Source organism: Dipodomys spectabilis, unplaced genomic scaffold (genome assembly GCF_019054845.1).
Source record: "Dipodomys spectabilis isolate Male_0828 unplaced genomic scaffold, ASM1905484v1 ptg000002l, whole genome shotgun sequence".
Classification (NCBI taxonomy): Eukaryota; Metazoa; Chordata; class Mammalia; order Rodentia; family Heteromyidae; genus Dipodomys; species Dipodomys spectabilis.
Window position 1 is genome coordinate 15,823,947 of NW_024870679.1, and position 17,794 is coordinate 15,841,740.

General features: G+C 42.2%; 1 protein-coding gene across 1 annotated transcript; it reads right to left on the minus strand.

Moving 5' to 3' along the window:
- Positions 1-567: 567 nt before the first annotated feature.
- On the minus strand, positions 568-17,448 carry Dr1 (down-regulator of transcription 1). Its single transcript, XM_042677269.1, has 3 exons — positions 16,487-17,448; positions 8,306-8,469; positions 568-2,615 (listed from the first exon to the last, which is right to left on the minus strand). The coding sequence occupies exons 1-3, from the start codon at positions 16,704-16,706 to the stop codon at positions 2,469-2,471; spliced, it is 531 nt and encodes a 176-aa protein (XP_042533203.1). The 5' UTR covers positions 16,707-17,448; the 3' UTR covers positions 568-2,468.
- Between the last annotated feature and the right edge of the window lie 346 nt (positions 17,449-17,794).

Below are 17,794 nucleotides of genomic sequence, written 5' to 3' on the forward strand. Positions count from 1 at the left end.
CAATGGGATGGGGAAAAAATCTTTAGAAAATAGAAATTATTTCTCCAAAACTACTGATTTTGCTTTTCTTTTCAAAAGACTAAAGTTCTGGGCTGGGAAGGTGGCTCAGTGGTAGAGTGCTTGCTTTGCATGCATGAGGCCCTGGGTTTGATTCCTCAGCATGACATAAGCAGAAAAAGCTGGAAGTGGCCCTGTGGCTTAAGTGTTCTGTAGAAAGCTAGCCTGGAGCTGAAGAGCTGAAAGGCAGTGCCCAAACCCAGAGTTAAGGCCCTATGAACAACAATAACAAAAAAAAAGACTAAAGTTCTGACAACTAGTAACAAATAATTGTGATTTTAAAACCTAAAAATAAACTGTTGCTTACCTAGCTTTGTTATGCATTGGTCCTAGAATTATAAATTACAAAAAAAAAAAAAAAAGGTGAAAAACACATTTTCTGAAATAACACTAAAGAAAGGAGAAAAGAGGCCAGTACATACTAAATGATCAAAATGTCTTTTGGTTTTAACATACCCAAAAGTAGTAAAAATGATAAGAATCTCCCGAAATAAGTAAATATAAGAACAATTTATAAAACACATCAGAATTTTATTGCTTGAAGAATACAGCATATGAAATCACAAGAATGTCAAAATGAAGTCACTAGACTTTAAACATATAATACATCATCAGATGCAGTAAAATATTAATTAACCTGAATCTGCATCAGAAAGAAAGAAGTATGGAAAAATATCTAAGTTGTTTACTTGAGAAGTAGATACACTCAAAATAGAAAGTAGAAGGATGTTACAGTACAAATTAGAAAAGCCAACACTTATTAACTTACTATTTTTCCTAGACTAGACTACCTTTGGTACTTAAAACTTTAAAAAAAAAAATCCTTTTATCTTGTCCAAACATACTTCATGGAACTGATACCCAGGAAGTAACTCAAAACAACTTCAACTTAAAAATATTCAGCAAAATTATTAACCTTTTTATCATGTAGGGGAAACATATTTGATAAATGTATAACAATATTTCCCTTTATCTAAAACTGTAAAATGTGGTCATTAAGAAATCTAATACTCACAAACTTTACTTACTTAGCTCTCCAATTAAAATTGGAATCCTAGCAGCTAGAATCTATTTCTGGGCTTGGTGAATATAGAAATTTAAATGACTTGGCAACTGACATAGGATTTAATTACTTCATATTATCTTAAGTGGCTTTTCTTTCTGTCTCCGACATACAAATAATATGCCATTTCTGCAATACATTGGATTCCTTTAACAATCACTACCAAACTTTATTACTGAAACCAAATTAAAGCTTTCTCCTTTAAGGAGCAGTTTGAAACTACTTAAGTTTCATACAGAGCTGATCAGTTATGACACACTTTCTTACACAACCAAACTTTTTAAAGCTATCATTCAATTAGGATGGAGAAAATAATGCCATGTCAAAAGATAGCGCTGGACTCTCTAAGCCATCTAGTCAAGAAAATGTATAGGTAGTGCTAAAAACAAACACTAGTAAACTACAACTACAAGTTAAATTAAAAAACAAACAAAAACCCTTTCTTATTAGCTTTCATTTCTTATTCCTAGCAAAGGTCTGAATATTCATGAATCTCAGTTAAACCAACGGAACCCAAGCAATTGTTTCAAAGTCCCACCTATATACTTGAAAACTATAAACACAGATGGACTAAGTAAGCAAGTAATACTATTAACAAGCATTGAACTGGAGTGAAATATAAGAATCCTGGCAGTCCTCAAAACTGAGCAGTCTTTTAAATATAATAGTGTAGCTCAAGATAAATTATACCATGATAGAACTAGCTTTTACCTCCACACAAAACAACAACAAAATAAAAAAATGTAACTCACCAAATTTATGTTAACTACTATTGAAGACACTCCTTTCCAAGCTGAATGTCTTCTTTTGAGGTTTTTCTAAATAAGTATATTTATCTGAGCATATTCTTACTGCCTGCATATATATATACTCATTATTTAAAAATTCAGACACTACAGAAATGAACTCCTTTTTTCACCAACCTGATCCAATACACCACATCACACCTAATTTAAAATTCCCAATTTTAGTTTGGTTAAAAGGGTAGAGGAAATGTAAATGCAGATTAAGAGCTTTTGTATAAATTTCACTATATTTTATAAACTTGAAGTTTTCTGTTAACACTGTTTATTGATCAAAGAAAGGGCTCACTGCTATCCAAAATTTCATAAACACCATTAAAAATTCAAAATTGATTATTATACTGAACCTTAAATTTTCAATAGTTCAAAGAGATAGTTTGTACACGTATAGCACACAATGTATGAAACTTAACAGTAGACACCCCTAGAATACCAATGGCAAGTCCACCAAGATGCATACAAAATTACAGATAAGCATTTCTTTCACTGTTTTCTTGTGCAAGGAAAAACATTTATAGAGGAAACAGAAACTCAGCTGGTGAATTTCAGATATCATCATCATCATCTTCGTCTTGAGAAGATCCTGCCTGATTGGATGCACTGGCTGAGGCAGCAGCAAGCTGGGCTTGTTGGGCAGCTTGCTGCATTTGAAGCCATTCCTGTTGGGCCAATTCTGCTTGTTGCTGTCTAGCCTAGACATTAAAAATACAAACACAAATAACTTTTTAAAGATATAAAAGCGGATTTAGCTTTGGTTAAATGTAAGCTAAGCCAATTAACATCCTTAATCCTTACCAAACTTGTATATTTCCAAACTACTATGTAGTTTAGCTCAATTTAAAAAACTGCAAGGCTGGGACGGTGGCTTAGTGGTAGAGTGCTTCCCTCACATTCATGAAGCACTGGGTCCGATTCCTCAGTACCACATACACAGAAAAAGCTGGAAGCGGCTCTGTGGCTTCAGTGGTAGAGTACTAGTCTTGAGAAAAACAAGCTCAGGAACAGTGCCCAGGCCCTGAGTTCAAGCCCAAGGACCAGCAAAAACAAAAAAAAAAACAAAAACAAAACTGCAAAGGTTGACAAAAATCACAACAGTATCTCTTTCCATCTTCTTGTGTTTCTCTTTTTTCCTTTCTTCTGTCCACTCACATTACAATTCTGATGTAAATACTTAATATAAAATTTTTTCAGGCAGGGCTCCAGTGGCTCATGGGGCTGAGATCTGAGGATCATGGTTCAAAGCCTGCCCAGGCATGAAAGTCTGTGAGACTCTTCTCTCCAATAAACCACCAGAAACCAGAAATGGCACTGTGGCTTAAGTGGAAGAGCATTAACCTTGAGCTGAAGAGCTGAGGGACAGTGGCCAGGCCCAGAGTTGAAGCCCCATGACCGACCAAAAAAACCCCAAAAACATTCTGTGGTTAAAGTTCTCCAGTACAATAGCTCCAAGTACTAGGGAAAGAGAATTGTACTTGAATGCAATACCTACTCAAATATTTCTCAAAGAATCTTTATAGGGCTGGGAAGGTAGCTCAGTGGTAGAGTGCTTGCTTTGCATGCATGAGGTCCTGGGTTCAATTCCTCACCACCACATAAGCAGAAAAAGCCAGAAGCTGAAGAGCTGAGCGACAGTGCCCAGGCCCAGAGTTCAGACCCCATAACCGACCACAAAAAAAAAAAAAAAAAAGAATCTTTATTTCTTACCTTTCATGTCAAGAATATCTATAAAATCAAAGGAGGGGGTAACAATGCTCAACAAGAAAGATACTCATTACTCATGTAATTGTAACCCCTCTGTACAGTTTCTTTACAATAAAATAAAATTTAAAAAAAAAGAAAGAAAATCTAGAAAATAAAACTTTTCTCATCTGGGCACTAGTGGCTCATACCTGTAATCCTAACTACTCAGGAGGCTGATATCTAAGGATCACAGTTCAAAGCTAGCCTGGAGGGCTGGGAAGGGGAAGTTGGCTCAGTGGTAGAGTGCTTGCCTTGCATGCTTAAGGCCCTGGGTTCGATTCCTCAGCACCACATAAGCAAAAAGAATAAAAGCCGGAAGTGGCACTGTGGCTCAAGTGGTAGAGCGCTAGCCTTGAGCTGAAGAGCTGAGGGACAGCGCCCAGGTCCAGAGTTCAGGCCCCACGACCGGACCCAAAAAAAAAAAAAAAAAAAAGCTAGCCTGGACAGTAAAGTCTGTAAGACTTATCTCCAGTAAATCACCAGAAAACCGGAAGAGGCACTATGACTTAGTCTTAGCAAAAAGAGCTCAAAGCACCTAGGCTTTGAGTTCCCGTCCCATGACTGACAAAAAAGAAAAAAAATTATCAAACGCACAGAACATTTTCTCATTCTTGGTATATTTATTCATTGACATTCCTTGAAATTTACTAATTTTTTTTTTTTTGGGGGGGGGTCAGTTGTGGAGCTTGAACTCAGACTGGGCTGTCTCTTGAGCTTCTTTGTGCTTAAGGCTAGCCATAGCGCCACTCTTGGCTTTTTCTGAGTAGTTTATTAGAGATAAGAGTGCTACATAGAATCAGAGGGAAATGAGAAAACATATAACAGAGGGGCCCATCAGCTGCACTGGACACTGATAAAAATGAACTAAGCAACTCAAAGGCAGCGATGCGAGGGAGGGAATGAGAGGGAATGAGGGAACAGCTTACATTAAGCAAAAGGAAAAAATGTAAATATCACCTGATGTGGGAGAAATAGTTGTATTGTCAAAACTCAAACTTTATAGACCATGATAATGACAATTTGCCTTGTAAAGGTTAAAATGTGTTTGTGACTTTAACTAAGTATCACTATTCTACAATACTGTGAAATATGTGAAATTTATGTAATCACCTAATTTCAATAAAAAATTTAAAAAAAGAAAAAAAGAACGTTACGGACTTTCCTGCCTGAGCTGGCTTTAAACCTTTATCCTCAGATCTTAGTCTCCTGAGTAGCTAGGACTCTAGGTGTGAGCCATCAGTACCTGGAGAAATTTACTGATTTTTGTCTACTGAAATTGTGTCATGGAGCTGGAAGTAGGGCTTAGTAGTAGAGTGCTTGCCTAGAATACATGAGGCCCTGGGTTTGATTCCTCAGCAACACATAAACAAACAAACAAATACCCTTCCTCAAAATCAAACTGAAATTATTTTCTACTCCCAGTATCAATCTCTATGTAATAAGCAGGCAGAAGTTATGCTAGTTATGGAAATGAGGAATTTAATGTAAAGGATTTTAAGTTAACCAAGTATAAAGCTAGTGACAGGCTGAGTGCCAGTGGCTAAAGCCTGTAATCCTAGATACTCAGGAGGCTGAGATCTGAGGATCACGGTTCAAAACCAGCCTGGGCAGGAAAGTCTGTGAGACTTATCTACAATAAACAACTAGAAAACTAGAAGTGGCATTGAGGCTCAAGTGGTAGAGTGCTCCCCTTGAGCTGAAGACCCGAGGGACAGCGCCCAGGCCCAGAGTTCAAGCCCCACAACCAACCCAAACCACCCCCCCTCCAAAAAAAACCCCAAAAAGCTAGTGAAAGGCAACTGGAAAAGCATGAAGAGAGCACTAAGATATTATAGATGTGTCAACTACAGGGGACAGCCACCAATGCTATAACTGGAGAACAAAAGAAGAGGCTGGAATTTTAAAAGTTGTAAGTTTAAAGGAACAATCATATGGAACTGAGACTCATACCTCTCATTAAAGAGGCATAAATTAGCTGGTATTAATGACCTGAGCTTGGAGGACCCAAGGATTGGGATCCACACCCATAAGGGAGAGGGTACCAGGACAGGCGGGTTCTGTAAGTATTAGACAAAATTCTAACTGGATTCGTTTTCTGCTGCAGGACAAACTGGTGCAGCCAGACTAAAGTACTCCTGGGGTGTGGTGGAAAACACAGGTAATCCTAGCATTTAAGAGGTGAAGGAAGGAGGATGTTGAGTTCTGGTCCAGCTTGGGCTACAGAGTAAGGTCCTGTCTCTAAAATTAAAACCAAAACCATGGAGCTTCATGGAACTCAGCTATGGTGCTAATTTAGAAGAGTTTACTTAAAATAATACTCCTCAGTTCTAATGGCTACTACAGTACCTTACAGGAATTCTGATTTTTTTTTTTTTTTTTTGTCCAGTCGTGGGGCCTGAACTCTGGGCCTGGGCGCTACCCCTCAGCTCTTCAGCTCAAGGCTAGCACTCTACCACTTGAGCCACAGCGCCACTTCCAGCTTTTTTCTTTTTGCTTATGTGGTGCTGACGAATCAAACCCAGGGCCTCAGGCATGCAAGGCAAGCACTCTACCACTGAGCCACCTTCCCAGCCCAGGAATTCTGATTTTTATTCTATCTAAAACACTTCCAACTAAGAGAACCTAGTGAAAGAGGCGAGAGGGAGCCAGGCATGGCGGTACTTGGCCATCATCATAGCACTAGAAGACTAAGGCAGGAGGACCTCAAATTCAAAGCCAACCAGGCCTGAATATGAAGCCAGCCTGAGGAAGTGGTACTGTGGCTCAGTGAAAGAGCTCTAACCTTGAGCAAAAGAGCTCGGGGACAGAGCCCAGGCCATGAGTTCAAGCCCCAGGTCCAGCAAAAAAAAAAAAAAAAAAAAAAAGCCAACCTAAGCCAGTATTTTTTTTTTTTTTTGTCGGTCGTAGGGCTTGAACTCTGGGCCTGGGCGCTGTCCCTCAGCTCTTCAGCTCAAGGCGAGCGCTCTACCACTTGAGCTACAGCGCCACTTCCGATTTTCTGGTGGTTTATTGGAGATAGGAGTCTCACGGTCTCTCCTGCCCGGGCTGGCTTTGAACCTCGATCCTCAGATCTCAGCCTCCTGAGTAGCTAGGATTACAGGCGTGAGCCACCAGCGCCCGGCTAGCCAGTATTTCTTAACTAAAAACAAAACCAAGCTGGCACCAGTGGCTCATGCCTGTAATCCTAGCTACTCAGGAGGTTGAGATCTGAGGATCACGGTTCAAAGCTAGCCTGGGCAAGAAAGGGCAGGAAAGTCTATGAGACTCTTATCTCCAATAAACCACTCAGAAAACTGGAAGTGGCACTGTGGCTCAAGTGGTAGAGCACTCACCTTGAGCTGAAGAGCGCAGGGACAGAACCCAAGAACAGAGTTCAAGCCCCACGACCAAAAAAAAAAACAGCTGAAAATGTGGCTTAATGGTACTAGCAAGTGTGTGACTCTGAGTTCAACCCCCACCCCGCAAAATACAAAAATTACCTTGCCACCTTTTCTTGCTCTAATTATTTGAAATAGAGGAATATCACTAATGGTGCTAATCCTTCAGACTAGGTAGTAGAATTGTAACAGGAAAGTTTTTTTCCTTCTCTGCTTTATTATCCCTTTGAAAAAATAGAATAAAGGTAACCACCCAATTTAACTGCAAAGTAAAAATGTTACCATATTTTCTTTATGCCATTAATCATAAAATCTGACTCAGGATTTTTTTTTGTGTATATGCCAGTTCTAGGGCTTGAACTCAGGGCTTGGGAGCTTTTGAGCTCAATGCTAACACTCTACCACTTGAGCTACAGCTCCACTTCTGGCTTTTATTTTGGTAGTTGATTGGAGGTTAAGAGTGTCACCAATATTCCTGCCCATGTTGGCTTCAAACTATAAACATTAGATCTCAGTCTCCTGATACCTAGGGTGAGCCACCAGTCCCTACTGACTCAGTATTCTTATTAGCCTAACATTTTAAACCTAAGGATGTTAGGTATATTTCTTCCTTTTTTTTTATCGGTTGTGGGGCTTGAACTCTGGGCTTGGGCACTGTCCCTACGCTCTTCAGCTCAAGGCGAGCGTTCTACCTCTTGAGCCACAGCGCCACTTCCACTTTTTTAGTGGTTTATTGGAGATTAGAGTCTCATGGACTTTCCTGCCCAGGCTGGCTTTGAACCACAATCCTCAGATCTCAGCCTCCTAAGTAGCTAGGATTACAGGCGTAAGCCACCAGTGCCCAGCACTTTTTTCTTCTTTTAAATGATCATTCTGCCTGAGAAAATATCAAAGTAAAATCATAACTATTATTTCAAGAGGCTCTTTTTAATTTACTTTTATGTAAACCAGAGTCAAACTGGGAAGCTCTAAGTATCAGACTCTACAATCAAGTAATTATACAGAGACTATACTTTTTTTTCTTTTGTGCAGTCCTGGGGCTAGAATTCAGAGACTGGATACTGGCCTTGAGCTTTTTTGTTCAAGGTTAGCACTCTTCCACTTGAGCCACAGCTCCACTTCTGGATTTTTGGTGGTTAATTGGAAATAAGCGTCTCATGGACTTTCCTGCCAGGGCTAGCTTCAAACCACAAACCTTAGACTTCACCCTCTTCAGTAGCTAAGATTATGGGCATGTCCACCAGTGTTCAGCATGTATTACTTACTTTTGCAAATAATTCCTGTTGCTGTCTTAACAACTCTTCTTCAGGAATGCCAAGGTTTTCCAAACGGGAACTAGCCTTTCTTCTTTTTAATGCAACTGTCTTGCATTCTTGTAAAACTTCTTTCACTTCACTGATGTATGAACCGAAGCCCAAACTTTCCAGTGCTAAAAAAAAAAATGATAGTAAGATATAACTTTTTTCTCACCAATGGAACACAAAGTTTTGTGCTATTTCACCCCCACCCTTCCATGTCGCTGTTTTCTAGTAATTTTTGTCTATTTTATAGTTATACAGCAACTGTTTAGGTGGCTAAGATAAATTTTTATTAACTTCTTAAAGAGTAGATTGTAAATAAGTTAAAAGTAATGAAACATTTCAAAGAACAGGCATTTTTCTTTCTTTTTTTTTTTTTTTTTTTTGTCGGTCGTGGGGATTGAACTCTGGGCCTGGGCGCTGTCCCTCAGCTCTTCAGCTCAAGGCGAGCGCTCTACCACTTGAGCTACAGCGCCACTTCCGGTTTTCTGGTAGTTTATTGGATATAGGAGTCTCACGGTCTCTCCTGTCCCGGCTGGCTTTGATCCGTGATCCTCGGATCTCAGCCTCCTGAGTAGCTAGGATTACAGGTGTGAGCCACCAGTGCCCGGCTTTCTTTCTTTTTTGTGTCTATATTAGAACTGGAACTCAGAACCTTGGCACTGTCCCTTAGATTCTTCTTTGCTCAAAGCTAGTGCACTACCACTTGACCCAGCTCCTCTTCTAGCTTTTTGGTGGTTAAGTGGAGTTGAGTCTCAAAAACTTTCCTGCTGGTATCAAACCACGATCCTCAAATCCTGCTGGTGTCACACCACAATCCTCAGATCTCAGTTTTCTGAGAAGCTAGGATTACAGGTATAAACCCTCAGGCACCCAGCTCTTCCTTTTTTTTTTTTGATTGGTGGTGGGGCTTGAACTCAGGACCTGGGTACTGTCCCTGAGCTATTTTGCTCAAGGTTAGCACTCTACTTCCAGCCTTTTGGTGGTTAATTGTAGATAAGAATCTTAAGAGATATTCCTTTCCCAGCTAGCTTTGAACCTCCATCCTCAGATCTCAGCTCCTGAGTAGCTAGAATTACAGGCATAAGCTACCGGCACCTGGCTCCTTAGTTTTTAGAAGACCACAGTATTGGGCTGGGAAGGTGGCTCAGTGGTAGAGTGCTTGCCTTGCATGCATGAGGCCCTGGGTTCGATTCCTCAGCACCACATAAATAGATAAAGCCAGAAGTGGCGCAGTGCCTCAAGTGGTAGAGAGCTACTAGCCTTGAACTGAAGAGCACAGGGAGAGCTCACCCAGGCCGAGTTCAAGACCCACAATCAAAAAAAAACAAAAACAAAAAGACCATAGTATTTCCTGTGAGGAAAAACAAGAGGTCCTGAAGTAACACATGGTTTTAAAGAAAATATCTTTTCTCTACCATTCAACTAAGTCAAGCATGACTAAGTCAAGCATGAAGTCTTTAAAAAATTCAAAAAATTTAGCCAGGCATTAAAAAAATTCAAAAAATCTAATGTATTTGAATTTGTAATATTTTTGTTAATAATGGCTTATGATTTAGCTTAGGGAACATAGGCTGCTAATAAAAGCTCTACTTAGCTTCAGTGGGATAAGAAGAAAGAATAGATAATTTTTTTCCTTTGTTCAATGTACCAACAGGTTATGCTGGTATAAGTATGTAACCCTAGCACTCAGGAGGCTGAGACAGGACCAGCCAAGTTAAAGGCCAGCCTGAGTCACACAGTTAGTCCTAGCTTAGAAAAAAAGTAAAAATTAGCAAAAAATAAAATAAAAATACATAACTCAGTATTCTCTATTGTCTTGTCCCTTTTATGGGAAGAATATAATATAGTTCTCTTAAAATACATTAAGAGGATGTAGCCAAAGTGGCTCTTGGCTCATTAGCCTGGTAAAGGTTTTTGAAGACCTTTAGGAACCATGCCCTCCATGGTTTCACTGCTCCCAGGTCAGCAGAGAATGAGTAATGGCAGAGAACAAACTCTACCACAATGGCACATACTTAGCAGTATTCAGGAACAGCTGGGTGACAAAAGGAAAACATCATCCAGTGGCAGAGCACCTGGCAAGTATGCTTGAGGCCCTGGGTTCTATCCCTAGCACAAACCCTACCAAGGTTAATAGGTCAATTTTAAGAAAAACTTCTGGTTATGTGTTAACTTACATAGTGCAAATTAGACATATCCCTTTGGAAAAAATATTCTGAATAACTATTTAAGCAACATAGAATCCTCCTTCTCCTCTAATTTCAAAATTACTTCACATTCACTTTCCAGATTAGATTGTGGTTTAGCTTCAGAGTAAGACTACTTGAAGTGTGGTCCATGGACTTGTGCCAGATGGGTTTGTAATGGTTATTGCTTGTAATAGTTGTGACAAGTTAAAAATCGAAATTCAAAGTAAGCGTTTAAGAATCTTTATAAAAATTTGATAGTCTGGGCTGGGAAGGTGGCTCAGTGGTAGAGCACTTGCCTTGCATGCCTAAGGCCCTGGGTTCGATTCCTCAGCACCACATAAGAAAAAGGAAAAAAGCCGGAAGTGGTGCTGTTGCTCAAGTGGTAGAGCGCTAGCCTTGAGCTGAAGAGCTGAGGGACAGTGCCCAGGCCCAGAGTTCAAGCCCCAGGACCGGACCCAAAAAAAAATGACAGTTTTATGTCTATTATTTTTTCTTTTTTATTAAGTTTTTTTATTGTGAAAATACCACACAGAGGGGTTACATTACATGAGCAAGGTAATGAGTACATTTCTTATCAAGCATTGCTGCCTCCTCCTTTGTTTTCCCTTACCATCCTTGCCTTCCCACCCCCCCCCCATCTATTATTATTTATATATCTAACGAGAAAAAAAACTAAGGTTCTGGTATGATTTTATCATTTTGCTTTTCAAGTGATTCATTTTTATTGTATTTTATAAAAGTACCAGTATAGCCAGCCGCTGGTGGCTCATGTCTGTAATCCTAGCTACTCAGAAGGCTGAGATCTGAGGATCATGGTTCAAAGCCAGCCAGGGCAGGAAAGTCCATGAGACTCTTACCTCCAATAAACCACCAGAAAATCGGGAGTGGCTCTGTGGCTCAAGTAGTAGAGTGCTAGCCTTGGGCTGAAGAGCTGAGGGACAGCGCCCAGGCCCAGAGTGGAAGCCCCACAACTGATCCCCCCCCCCCCCAAAAAATTACCAGTATAGAAAGATCTGGCTTTTTTTTTTTTAATGTGTTTTAGTACCACTTAGAGCAACTCATTGGATGAAGAAGTAAACTCCGTTACCTTTTTCAAGCTTTCACAACTTTTTTTTTTTTGGCCAGTCCTGGGCCTTGAACTCAGGGCCTAAGCACTGTCCCTGAGCTGCTTTTGCTCAAGGATACAACTCACCACTTGAGCCACAACACCACTTCTGGTCTTTTCTGTTTGTGATACTGAGGAATTGAACCCAGGGCTTCATGTATGCTAGGCAAGCACTCTACCACTAAGCCACATTCCCAGCCTATTTCCTGGGGCAGGGAGAGAAGAATTTCCAGCACAGAGCTTACACCTCTTGATTTTCAATGTCAGTTCTTTCCATAATATTACAGATGTTATAACTTATTCAAGAATGTGTTCACACAATTTGCCTCATGAAGGTTAGAATGTGTTTGTGACTTTAACTATCACTATGTCAAAATACTGTGAAATTTGGGAAATTTATGTAATTACTTCATCACAATAAACAAATTAGTTTAAAAAAAAAAAGAAAGTGTTCACAAAAACTAGTAAAGAAATAAACAGCCACAGCACCACTTCCAGCCTTTTCTGCTTATTTGGTGCTGAGGAATCGAACCCAGCACCTCATGCATGCGAGGCAAGCACTCTAAGCCACCTTCCCAGCCCAATTATTCCGATCTTAGTTGGTATTTTTGTAACTTTGTCAGAAGGTTTAACTTACTTTGACAAGGGAAAGCCAAACAACTGAAAAAATGCAATGGCCTAAAGTATAGGCTAGTCGATTAATGTTACTAAAAGCCCAAGCTCAAGCATGTAAAAACCATACAACTTTAAAAGGCACATTAACATAATGTAACAAATACATGGTATTATTCCATGTGGATATATTCTATATCCCCAAATATCAATGCTAATTTTATTTATTTTTTTGGGTCTGGTCGTGGGACCTGAACTCTGGGCATGGGCGCTGTCCCTCAGCTCTTCAGCTCAAGGCGAACACTCTACCACCTGAGCCACAACACCACTTCTGGTTTTCTGGTGATTTACTGGAGATAAGAGTGTCATGGAGTTTCTTGCCCAGGCTCGCTTTGAACTGAGATCCTCAAATCTCAACCTCCTGAGTAGCTAGGATTACAGGCTTGAGCCACTGGCACCCAGCTAAGCATTTCTTTAAAAACTTAGTTTCACAAAGCCAGACGCTCTGTGAGACTCTTATCTTCAATAACCAACCAGAAAACCGGAAGTGGCACTATAGCTCAAGTGGTAGAGCACTAGCCTTGAGCTGAAGAGCTGAGGGACAGGGCCCAGGCTCAGAGTTTTAAATCATGACCGACAACTTCTCAAAACATCTTTATAAATGAACTTATGCATAAAATCTATTTCAACTAGAGTGGAACTTTCTTTTTTTTTTTTTTTTTTTTTGCCAGTCGTGGACCTGAACTCTGGGCCTAGGCGCTGTCTCTCAGCTCTTCAGCTCAAGGCAAGTACTCTACCACTTGAGCCACAGCGCCACTTCTGGCTTTTTCTGTTTAGGTGGTGCTGAGGAATCGAACCCAGCACCTCATGCATGCAAGGCAAGCGCTCTACCACTAAGCCACCTTCCCAGCCCTAGACTGGAACTTTCTGACTCATATTAAACTGAAGTTGGCATATACTAAAGTTGAACGATTAAATATACTGCTAGTTACAGCTGCACTTTTATACCATCATGTCAATCAAAAATCTAAATATATGCTTGAAAAGAATAAGCTCTCCTCAAAAAAGACAGACTGTAATGTGTTATTAATTTTTGGAACCATCCCCACTAGTGTACTGTAAACAAATGTATTAGACAAATCCTTTGAAATCTTTTGCAATTTTCATTAAAAAGGCAACGTTGACTAAAGGTTCTTTTCTTTGTATGTTATAAAAGGAAACTATAGTAATTTATGTTGGAAAATACTGTGACCCATGTGAGTGATCACATACATAATGTAAAAATAAAAACACAAAAGGAAAAATAGACAACTTGGTTTTCATTTTACTTGCTACTCAGCACACTAAACCAGCAGAAAACAATACTAATTTTAAGAATTAAATATGCAGCCAAGTATGGTGGTACATGTCTGTAATTCTCAGCATGTGGGCACTGAGGCAGGAGCATCTCCAGGTATAGCCTGGGTTTAACAGCAAAATCCTTTTATTCCCACTCCTCTTCCTCCCACCCCCCAAAAAAAACAAATATACTTTGTCCTAGCAGTTTTTCTCCAATGTGCTGAAATGGCAGAGTACATACATCTTCCATTGTAGGAAAAAGGCTCTGGGTCTACACACACACAGATAACAAACACCTATATATACATACACATATACATATAATGTATACACAGAGATCCTTGCAAGCAAGCACTTTATCACTGAGATATATACCCAGCCAGACAGGGTATATTTTAAATTTACTTTCAGGATACATAAAACATCAAAGTGAACCATTTGATCTTTTGTCCATATTGACAATAAAATATAGATAAGGTCAATATGAGCAGATGTGTTCTCCGTTTAACAATAACAGCAAAAGTCAGAATATTATTACTATTATTATTATTGGTCTTGGGGCTTGAACTCAGGGTCTAGGAGCACGATCCCTAAGTTCTTTCATTCAAGGCTAGTGCTCTACCAGTTGGAGACAGGGTGCTACTTCTGGTTTTCTGGTGGTTAACTGGAGGTCAGAGTCTCACAGCCTTCCCTGCCCAGGTTGGCTTCAGAACTCAAAACCTCTGATCTTAGCCTCCTGAGTAGCTAGCATTAAGGCATGAGGCACCAGCACCAGGCTCGAAGTCAGATTATTAAAAAGTAATAAAAATACCAGGAACCAGTGGCTCACGACAACACCAGGCCCTGAGTTCAAGATCCTGGAGCAGTGCGCACACACACACACACAATAAAAATGATAGAGAAGGGTTTAAGGCCCCAAGTTTGATTCCCCCATCCATGTAAACAAAAAAATAAAAATTATAGGGCTGGGAAGGTGGCTCAGTGGTAGAGCACTTGCCTTGCATGCTCGAGGCCCTGGGTTCGATTCCTCAGCACCACATAAGCAAAAAGAAAAAAAAAAGCCGGAAGTGGAGCTGTGGCTCAAGTGGTAGAGCACTAGCCTTGAGCTGAAGAGCTGAGGGACAGCGCCCAGGCCCAGAGTTCAGGCCCACGACCGGACCCAAAGAAAAAAAATAAATAAATAAAAATTATAGAGAACTGTTTATGAATGTGATTAAATTTGATGGATTCTTTTGTAACTTCAAAAGGAATAAAAACTGTGATTTTAATTGATTATTACTAAAAAGTTATCACATCAAATTGAAGGCAACTTTAAAAAAAAAATCATTGTAAGCCGGGCGCTGGTGGCTCACGCCTGTACTCCTAGCTACTCAGGAGGCTGAGATCTGAGGATCGCGGTTCAAAGCCAGCCTGGGCAGGAGAGACCGTGAGACTCCTATCTCCAATAAACCACCAGAAAACCAGAAGTGGCGCTGTAGCTCAAGTGGTAGAGCACTCGCCTTGAGTTGAAGAGCTGAGAGACAGTGCCCAGGCCCAGAGTTCAAGCCCCACGACCGACCAAAAAAAAAAAAAAATCATTGTGACTAGTAATTATCCCTCACCAAAACTACATCAGAATAGTATCCCAAATCCGTATTACTGAACTCATTCCTTTCCAAAATAAGAAGAAACGCACTCTTCAGAAGTACATTTCAATAGCTTAAGTGTGTGAATATATATGTAAATATATACACATTCGCACACATACAATACATATGCACATACACACACACACCGAAATTGGAATGGCTGCAGGAAAGGGAAAAGTTCCATTTAAAAAAAATCATCTTCTGACCAGCTGTGGCAGTAGTATTCTTCTGTAATCCCTGCAATCTTAACTGAGGTAGGAGGATTGACAGTTTGAAAGCAGAGTGGGCTACATAGTGAGACCCTGTACCATAAAGAAAAAACTCTTTCACATAAGCTTTCAACCCAAGCTTTTAAGTCTTATCTCCAAAGATCAAAACAAAAAGTTTTTACTTTTTTTTTTCCAGTCCTGGGGCTTGAACTCATGGCCTAAACTTATCCTTGAGCCTCTTTGTGCTCTCGACTGTACCTCTACCACTTGAACCATAGTTTTTTGGAGATAAGAATCTCACGGAATTTTCTGCCTGGGCTGGCTTTGAACCCTGATCCTCAGTTTTTACCCTCCCGAATAGTAATCTTACCTAGGATTACAGACATGAGTTACCGGTGCCAGACTAGTTTTTACTTGTCTTTAAAAAAAAAAAAAAAAAGTAGAGAAAATGTGGAACATTCACCTTTTTCTTAAGACAAGAGAAGGAGGACTTTGGTAACCTGTTGATGAAGGTTCTCTGATCAAATCAGATTTAAGGCAGAAAATAGACTCCCTTTATTGAACAGCAATAAGAGTTATACTGAACTCAAACGTTAAGCCTCTCTCCCACCCATTTGCTGGGGTTGGAATCCAGAATCTTGTAGGCTAATCTAGCACTCCCCAATTGAGCTACAAACAATCCCTGCCCCAGAATTTTTTTGTGTTCAAAAAGTGAAGTTTTTCCTTAAAACTGGTGAAAAGGTCAGGTGAGGAAGGGATGCTCTGACTCCATTCATGCTTGAAGTTCAGTCTAAATTTTAACTACAACGGGAAAACATTCTCATGTTCAACTTTGTAAGCAGGCAATTCTGGTGGCTTTTAAGATCTGGTCGTAAACAGTATTTTTTTTTTTAATGTTTGGGTTGACCTGCATTCGCTGAATGAAAGGTGCGAAGATTGACACCAGTAGTTGTGATCTCCCTGTCCCTGTGGCTTCCTCATTAACAGAACTCAACAGTTAAAAGGAATGAAGGTTTTTGACAGGCGACGGATCATCTTCACCAAAACCCACCCAAGCCACTTACCTTGTATGACATGCTCTGGGGAGATGGTTTTCTTCTCCGATTTATTGCAGATCTCGTTGGCTTCGGAAGATATAAGGTGAATAAATTCAGTGCAGCAGTTCACCACCAGCTCGCGGGCATCGTTGGCCACACGGACATTGGGGAGAGTCTCTTTGATCATTTTATTTATAGCAGCTCTGGGGATAGTAAGATCGTCATCGTTGCCAGAGGAGGAGGCCATCGTACCTTCCTGTCTGGTCGAGCCCAGACTTGAGACGCCCCCCTCCCCCCGCCTTCCCCCGCCTCCGGTCCACTCCTCTGCCCGGACTTCTGCCCCCGCCGCCCAGAGAGCGATCCCGGGGAGGCCCCCGCTCGGAGGAGAGGGTGCCGAGCCCAGGAAGGAGGCTTGGAGTTGTGGACAAGGCGGGGAGCACCCGATCGTGGGCGAGTTCCGAGAGGCGGAGGCGGGGGACCCCCGGTCGGGGGCGGGAAGCGCGGCGCTCGGAAAGCGGAGCGGCTACGAGGGGTCGTCCAACCGGACCTCAACCGTGCCGGGGACAGAGGCAAGGTCCGGGGCTCCCGGCCTGGCCGCGGTACCGGGGGGACACCCAGTGGGCTCGGCTCTACAGAACCGGAGTCGCCGCCGCCGCCGCCGCCGCCGCCAGCAGCCGTTGCCGCCGCCGCCGCCGCCAAACCATCCTCCAGACACCCGCGCCGCCGCCTCACAACATGTCGGCCGCGGCCGTCGCTAGAACCCCGGCGGCCGCGTGGGGACGAATACGGACAGAGCCAAGCCCGGAGGAACCGTAGTGTCGGTCGCTGCGGCCGTTTAGCCGAACGCACGTCGTGAAAGGCGAAGCAGCAGCAACGGCGGCCTCTCCGGAGACCGGAGAGGACAGGTTTGCTGGAAGCCGCTCCCGACACGCTTTGCGCCACCGGAAGTCTCGTCCCCTCCCTCCTGGACTGATTTCCGGGTGTGGCCGCGGCTCTGCCCCCCACCCGCGCTGGCGGGAACCGCCCACACACGCCGGCCGCGGCCCCGCCCGGCCCGCGCGTCCCCTGCGTGCGGTGCCCGCGCCCCAGTCACGGAGCTGCTCTGCAGCTGGGCGCCAGGCCCAAGGAAGGGTGCGAAGGCCCGGGTGACTGGTGTCCGCCCTCCCGGGCCCGCGAGTGGGGACAAAGGCGCGGACGCGTGTCGCCAGAACCTTCTTGATGTCCCCTGACCGCCCCGACCGAGGCTGGGCGGCCTGAGGCCCGCTCTCGCTTGTGGCGTGCAGCTTTGGAGGAGAGCCAGGCGCGTGGGACCGGGCGGCGGCCCTCCGCCCACTT